Source organism: Geotrypetes seraphini, chromosome 3, assembly GCF_902459505.1.
Source record: "Geotrypetes seraphini chromosome 3, aGeoSer1.1, whole genome shotgun sequence".
Taxonomy (NCBI): Eukaryota; Metazoa; Chordata; class Amphibia; order Gymnophiona; family Dermophiidae; genus Geotrypetes; species Geotrypetes seraphini.
Genome location: NC_047086.1, coordinates 91134587 through 91142982, shown reverse-complemented (window position 1 = coordinate 91142982; position 8396 = coordinate 91134587). Strand labels below are relative to the sequence as shown.

At 40.7% G+C, this 8396-nt stretch overlaps 1 protein-coding gene across 1 annotated transcript; it reads right to left on the bottom strand.

Annotated features, from left to right (window-relative positions):
- Positions 1-2163: 2163 nt before the first annotated feature.
- KCNF1 (potassium voltage-gated channel modifier subfamily F member 1) lies at positions 2164-4413 on the bottom strand. Its single transcript, XM_033935806.1, has 2 exons — positions 4155-4413; positions 2164-3944 (listed from the first exon to the last, which is right to left on the bottom strand). The coding sequence occupies exon 2, from the start codon at positions 3840-3842 to the stop codon at positions 2373-2375; it is 1470 nt and encodes a 489-aa protein (XP_033791697.1). The 5' UTR covers positions 3843-3944; positions 4155-4413; the 3' UTR covers positions 2164-2372.
- Positions 4414-8396: the final 3983 nt, after the last annotated feature.

Genomic DNA, 8396 nt, shown 5'->3' with positions numbered 1-8396 from the left:
GCTGAGAACTTTCCAGCACCCCCCTTATATTGTTCTGTAACTTGTGTGTCTAAATTTGTGCCCTAGTGAGAAATTCAGGCACGTGACTTTAGAGAATTTAGGGTACCGTATACAGTATACGTAAGTGCCACATGTCAGTGGCTGATCATTCAAAGCTGCATGTCGAAGAGGAGCCAATAAGGGGACCAAGTTCCCAAACTCAAAACTTTTGGCATTTAGGACCTCTTTTACTAAGGTGCATGTTAGTCTATGGACGCATTAGCGTTTAGCATGCGCTAAATCGATTAGCGCTCGCCAATCAGTTAGCGCACCTTAGTAAAAGAGGAGATTAGTCTGGAACACCTGAGAAGCACAATCCTCACCCCTACACCTTCTCTCCTCCCAAGCTCTATTTCTGAAACCCAAGTCCAAAGGAGTTAACCAACAGTTGCATTGCAAGCACAACAGATATAGGCATCGACACGGAAAAATTTCTGCACATGTATTGTTATTCTAAGATACAAAACAAATATATAATTTGAAAGTCCACTACCCTACCCCACTACCTCTATGAAATTTGTGCATGCTGCTGGAAGATAATATAAATTGCATCTTTTCGTGCCCATGTAAATCAGCTTTTTACTTGCACAAGAGCTGCCTAAGCTTTTATAGCCCCTGAGAAGTTTTTCCAGTCGAGGTCCACAATTGCAGGGTTCTGATTGCAATATCTATACTAAATAAATTGAGAGGACCTTACAAAATAACACTAAATCCCTGGCTAATTGCAAATGGAGGTTTTTGCTGGAATAGCCCTGCAGACTGGGCTAAAGACCCTAAGGAAACTACTGGGACAAAATTCATGGCTGCATAAATAGGGTATAAATAAAGCTTCAGTTAGGTGCTATGGAAACAACTTGCAGGCTCTTTATGACAGGTGAATTGCTATAATAGACAAATTTTAAAATGATTTTGATTGTTTTATTGATAATGTTTTATGTGTGTCTGAATTATTATGTTTGTTGATTGGAACTTGCCTAGGAAATAGGTGGAAGATAGGTTTTTTTTAAAAATAAATAAATAAGTATAAATTTGCACACAGTTTGTTAATTAATTAACTCACTCCATATATTTTGTGCTTATTAGCAGGGCCGGCTTCACCATTAGGCAAGATTAAGTGGACACCTAGTGAGGCAGCTTATGGAAGGGCAGCAAAGAGGCCTGCAGTTAAAAAGAAACAATAGATCTTAATAACCACACACACATAGTAAACAAAATTTAATATTAAAAAAGTGTTTAGTTATCTATTTTTACTAGATTGTGCTGTTGAGATGATTAGGGTTGTTGAGGTCACAGCAAGGCTTTGTTTGGGGAGAGGGCTAGGGTCCTTCTTGTACCAGCCCTGCATATTGAAAAAACAAAGTAGCTTTTCCATACACAAATGTTGCTCCACATGGATTAAGACCAGAAAATGCATATTTACATCATGTTAAGCCTAGTATCGTATATCCTGTGTTTCTGTGGATCAAGTTTCTGCTCAGCTGTACATTCAGACCAGCTGTATCCAGCAAATAGCCTTTGTCTTTGTGTAGCAAAGGGGTTTGGTTTTGTTTTTTTTTCATTTACATTAGATAATATCAGGGAGAAAGCATGATGTGCTCACATCCTGGAAAGAAAATGAAAACAGAGATATTTATGGGGAGGGGGCAGTGATTTTGTGTTTAATGGACTTTTGAATTATGTCATCAAATGCATAATTCCACTAATGATCCCACATATAAAGTTGCCTAAACCAGTAACGTTTTCTTGCAAAAGACGGTAGCGACATATTTGCTTAGAAAGGCATGCCACTGGCTTCTACATGTGCAATGATTATTTTCATCTCAGAAATGCAGCTTGTATCAGGCTGGGGCTACAGTATGGTAGTCTTGTTTTTGTTCTGCTTTTACTGAATCCACAGGTGCTTTGTCTGTTCTGTATTTTCAAGACTGAGATTTCCTGGGCATTAAGGCTAAATACTGTGCAGACATATAATCCATGGAAAGCACAATCACAAAATTTATTCCTTATTAGAGGAGCATTTTACAGTGCTGCACAAGTAAATTGTGTACATTTTAGCAAGTCATTTCATTCCGTCAAATATTCTCAAACACATTATATTTTCCTCCCCCCCCCCCCCCACCCCGATACAACTGATGTTTTGATGAGATCTGATTATTGTGGGCATGTATGATGTATATAAAATTAGTCTTACCAAAATATGAAGTGGATAAACTAGCAGTAATTTGAATTGAGCTGCTGGAAGAAGAGTTAGAAAAATTATACTCAAACCTCTTATACCATATTTACAAAATCCTTATCCTGTTGCAGTCTGCAGTGCAGCATTGCCTAGCACTTTATTTGCAGCTCTGCAGTCTGGTCCGATGATGTTTCTCTTCTGACAGCAGTGGAATGAAAGTGTCACTGTGAGAGAGTTTTAGATTACTGCTCCACACTGGCACACCCGGGTCTTTCCGCTTATGCCTGGCATCCTCTGGCTCATGCCCAGCACCACCAACCTTCCCCTCGCCCAAGTTGAGCTCCATCAGTTCAAGTTCGTGTTTAGCTGCGGTTTCCAAAACCCGCTGCTTGTTGTAATATTTGACAAAGTTATTGATGATGGGATGAATGGGGAGAGCTATGGCTATAACTCCACACAGAAAGCTAATGGCCGCATTCAGTTTACCCAGTGTCGTCTTGGGGTAGATGTCTCCATATCCAACGGTGGTCATGGTTATGATTGCCCACCAGAATGACTGGGGAATGCTTTTAAATAAGGTGTCAGGGTGACTCTGTTCCATAGTATAACCCAGGGCTGAAAAGACAAAAATTCCAACAGCTAGGTACATAAGAAGCAAGCCTAGCTCCTTGAAACTATTTTTCAGAGCATAGGTCAAAGTCTGAAGCCCTGAGGAGTGGCGGGCTAATTTAAAAATTCGTGCAATTCTCATGATACGGAGTGCTTGGATGGCCTGCTGCACGTTGATTAGCTCCATCATTGTGGCACCCAGATGGGTCAGGATCAAACTGACATAGAAAGGGAGAATTGCCAAGACATCAATGATATTCATGAAAGAGAGGACAAAGTGCAGTTTATTAGGGGAGGAGATGAGTCTGAGCACATATTCGAGGGTGAACCAGCCTATGCAAACTGTCTCGATTCGGTCCAGTGTTGGGTGCTCCATGCGGTTCCCCTCCGAGTCCTCTATCTGCAGCTCTGGGATGGTTCCTACACACATCACTACAGATGAGAGCAAAATAAAGAGGAACGAGAAAACTGCAGTGACTCGAGCTGGGAAAGAGGATTCCGGCTTCTCCATGAATTTCCAGATACATTTTTGGCATCTCTTCCACCGGTTCTCAGTGGCATCTAGCCCCAGATCATCCAAGATCACCTGGACACGTTTGGCTATTTCTTCTAGCTCTTCTTTTTTTTCACTCAGGTGACTTTTGCAGCAGTCATCCAATAGTGACAGATCCACTTTCCAAAATTCCATTTCATTCTTGAAGCATATGGGGCATATTCCTTTTTTCATGTGAACTTCCCCAAAGTAATAGACATCTACAATGCACTTGAAAGCATCAGGGTCTCTGTCAAAGTAGAATTCTTTTTTCCCAGGATCATAGTCATCACAGAGAGAGAAAATAGCATCATATCCCCCTGATAAACAGTTAACCAACTCAGACAGTCTGGTTTCTGGGTAACGGTTCAGAATATCTCCGTACAGAATCTGTCTAATTCCTCCAACATTCACTATAATTTCCACAGCTTCACTGCTTTCTGATGCATCACTGTCTTGATCCTGTAATCCTGAGTTGTCCAGCATGGCTATTTTTCGGCGCTGTATTAATTTCACAGTTAAGTCTAGATCTTTTGGGCTGTGTTTTCTTTGTACACCAGAAAGTGCATCCACACAGGTTCCTCGTATCTGCAATATAATTGCAACCAAATCATTTATACTGACACTGCACACTGTCAATGTCACAGACACCAACGCACAGCTAGAATAAGCTTGCAAGGATCACACGCCATGCAACAAGCTGCACTGTATACTGAAAGCCGAACTAGTCACTAGCAAACTGCAGCACAGAACGCTTCAATAAGTTTCAAGGCGAAGAAATCCTTGACAACAACTCACCCTTTCTTCTACTCCTTCAAATTGCTCTGGAGACTCTGTTCTCTCCTCCAAAGTGACATTTATTCAGAGGTCAGTGCAACAAGCCCCTTGCAAAGTAGAAAAGCCCGCTCGTAGAGGAGCTCATCAGTCAGCAGATGTGATCCCCAGGAAAACACTGAAGTCCTTTCTGGGAGGATCCTTCCATTCTCTCTTAGCGCCCCAGGGAATTCAGTTCCAGACTCCATCTGACTGTGGCTGGAAGTGAAGAGGGAGGAAACTTGAGCCTATTTTTCTTGTGGCGCTTCTAAACACAGTAGGAATCCCAGGCTTACGTCAAGATTTTCCAAAACTCTACCCTCTTCTGGTGAAACCCAGCAAAGCAACAGGCAGCAGCAGCAGTAGCACCACAGAAAACAAGGCAACAGATTAGCCAATAGACCTGTTTTCTTGTACCTAACCTCCGTTGTTTTATGAATCTTTAAATGATGTTTAACGTTTTTGGAATAAGGGAGCTTATTTGCTCACTTTCAGAAATTCTTCTATCAGGCACTGCAATAGAGCAGATTAATCATACGTTTTACCTGATGGCTATTTTTCGGGGGGTTTGGTGAGGAAGACCATGTTGGAGCTGTAAAAAGTAAATAAAATAAATTTAATTTTTAATATAACTATGTAAAATTATGGACTCCTTTTACGAAGCTGCGTTAGCGCATGCAACTTTTCGTCACGCGCTAACCCCCGTGCTGGCCGAAAAACTACCATCTGCTCAAGAGGAGGCGGTAGCGGCTAGCGCGGCCGGCGGTTTAGCGTGCGCTATTATGCACGTTAAACCGCTAGCGTGGCTTTGTAAAAGGAGCCCTATACTTGCAGAATTTATGTTGTATGTTACTGAAGTTTTATTACCTGAGTTGCCTCCTCCACTTAGGGCTCGTTTTATCAAGCTGCGCTAGCAGGGTTAACGCGCGTGACGTTTCATCATGCGTTAACCCCCGCGCTGGCCTAAAAACTACCGCCTGTTCAAGGGAGGCGGTAGCAGCTAGCATGGCCAGCGGTTTAGCGCATGGTATTACGTGCATTAAACCGCTAGCGCAGCTTGATAAAAGGAGCCCTTATTCTCACCACAGCAGATTAAAAGCTTGAATATTATTTCTATTTTATTTATACAGCCATGAACTTTCAGGTTTATTTATTTTATTTTTTTAATTTATAAATTTAATAGTTACAATATCAGACAATACAAAGAAAAAAAAAAGGATCTTCCTTAGATATTAGCAGTGATTAATCATTCATACAAAATTCCTTTCTAAGCCCACAATAATGGGGAGATATGACACAATTTTAAATAAACAAATTATCAAGAAAAAAAAAAAGAAATAATTCACCATTCACCCTCGCGAATCCCAAACCATTCCTTACTCTAATAGGGATTCTTAGTTACATCCTCTTATTCCTCAGTAGTGAAACTTAAACCTCTTTAATATTAACTCATTTCTGTTCTCGAGGTTTATAAACATAAAATTAAATACGCCGGTCAAAGTGAGGGAGGGTGGAGAATTCACCTTGTTACGTTTACAATCTGAGCGAATTGTTTTCAGTATTTTTACCACTTTCTTGCTTACAAAGCACTAACCCCGTCTTTTACAAAGGTGCGCTAAGCTTTTTAGCTTTAATGCGTGCATGTTATCCTATGGATGTGATAACGGTTAGCGCACATGTTGATTTAGCACGTGCTAAATCTGCGCTAAAATGCTAAGCATGCCTTTGTAAAAGAGGGCCTAAGACTCTGTTATAATACATGAAAATAAAAATATACCTCTTTCACACATTTACAGAAGAGTCATTGATTGTGCAATTAGTTCTAGAATCTTGATTTAGCTAATATCATACACCCATGAATAGCTAGCTACCTGTCTGGACTACTACAACTCCTTATTCCGGAAAATTCAAGAAAGGGATATAGACCATCCTTTTGACAGACTGCTTTAACTAATAAAACAACAGATAGGGGGGAGAAGCAACTACAGAGGAAATAGATGATGGAGTGAACACAAAAGATATACCCAAAATGCTGAGAATAAGATAAATAAGTACAGATAACTAGAATTATCAGAGGTACCGTATGTAAATCTCAGATGAACATAATACATGATACTAGTATTAAGTTTGTAAGTAAGTAGGTTTTAGAATGAATATAGGATACAATATGAGTATTATGTGTGTGTATACATAGGATGAGTGTATTAACCATCACGGAAACATTCAAACTCTGTTTTGTACAACCATTATTGAAGCTCATGTATTGTAACTCCTTACAAAAGTTCATGTAAACTGCTCTGAATTGACTCCCTAGTCATTAGTGATATAGAAACTATCAATAAACAATTACACAGCACCTCATAATATGAGGGAATGCTAACGAGAATGACCTGGATATGGTGATGGGATAATCGCGCGCCAGACACCAGCGCACCGACAATCCAGCGCTGACAATTTGGCGCAAGAAAGAAGCGTGCCGCCGAAAAACTTATTTTTAAAGAGCTCTGACGGGGGGTGTGGAAGGGGAACCCCTCCACTTTAATGCATAGTGTTCGCGCTGCCGTTGGGGGGGGGTGTGGGGGGGAGCAACCCCCCACATTATAGAGAAAACGGAACTTTTCCTGAAAAAAATCAGAAAAATTCCATTTTCTCTATAATGGAGGGATCCAACCCCCCAAACCCTCCCCCCAACAGCAGCGCGAACACCATGCATTACAGTGTGTGAGGGGGTTCCCCCCCACACCCCCTGTCGGAGCTCTTTAAAAATAAGTTTTTCGGCGGCACGCTTCTTTCTTGCGCCAAATTGTCAGTGCTGGATTGTCGGCGTGCTGCTGTCTTGTGCGCCACTGACTATGAACCCCTGGATATAGTTCAATCAATGATCTGAAACAAAGTCAAAACAGAGAATTTTGGTTTCTGCAAATTGACACTTTGGGGTCCTTTTACTAAGGCACACAAACTGATTTAGCGGGCGCTAAATGTTAAGGCACCCATGGAATATAATGGGCGCCCTAGCATTTAGCGTGCGCTAAATCGGTTTGCACGCCATAGTAAAAGGACCCCTTAATGAAATAACATGACATTCTTTTCAGCTACAGCGGCAAAATAACGCTCGGAATTTAGGAAGTTGGTCGGTTGGACTGAGAACTTTTCAGCACCCCTTTCCTAGAGTCTAACTTTGGATTTTCTAAAATGCAGCAAGAAAATTATTAGTAGGAGCCATGTTACGTGAATTTAGCAGGAATTTCTGAGGTTTCAGTTGAAAATAAAGTATAATTGAAAATGCTGTTATTCCAAATATATTATATTACCATTATGAAAGAATGTTAGTGGAGCAATCTGGGAAAATTAGGAATTTTAAAGAAATTTGGAGTCCATTGGAGTCATTTGTTAAACTCCTTAATAATTAGTATTCACCTACCAGATTTGATCTTAGTTCCACGTGCATCCAGGAAGGGGGGGAGGGAGGGGTAAATTGTTTCAGTAATTTGCAAGTATGTAAGTGCTGTTTATTGAATTTTTGAATGTATATGTGTTGCACTTTTTATATGCTTAATAAAATCAATAAAGTTTTTTTTAAAAAAAGAAAATGCTGTTATTTATCTTTCAGTGTTTGAGAAGGGTATTCAGGGAACAGCTGGTTCAATTGTTGCTCACCTGTACTCCTATGAGGGAACTTATATCCTTTTGATAGGACCCTACTGGTTTCTGACAAACATGCCTGAGGTTCTGGGCATGCAGCTGCTTTGCTCACAAATTATGGAACAACATATCTTTAATGCACGTGAAAATTTAGGGGTCCTTTTCCTAAGGCATGTTAACACTAACCACCCCCACCACCCTTTTTATGAAGCCACGTTAGGCTTTTTTTTTTTAATTGCCGGCAGCAGCAGTATTAGCACTGATGCTCACAGGAATTCTATGAGTATCAAAGTTTTTACCACCAAGTTTGCTGATAAAAAATTCTAAAGTGGCTTCATTAAAGGGGAGATAACAAATTAGTGTATGTTAGGTGCCATGCAGTCCATAGATATACATTAATCTATATATATAAAATCGGAGGTATGTATGTGTGTATGTATGTGTGTGTGTATGTGTGTATGTGCCGCGATCACGCAAAAACGGCTTGACCGATTTGAACGAAACTTGGTATGCAGATCCCTCACTACCTGGGGTGATATGTTCTGGGGGTCTCGCGGCCCACCTGCACACGTGGGCGGAGCTACA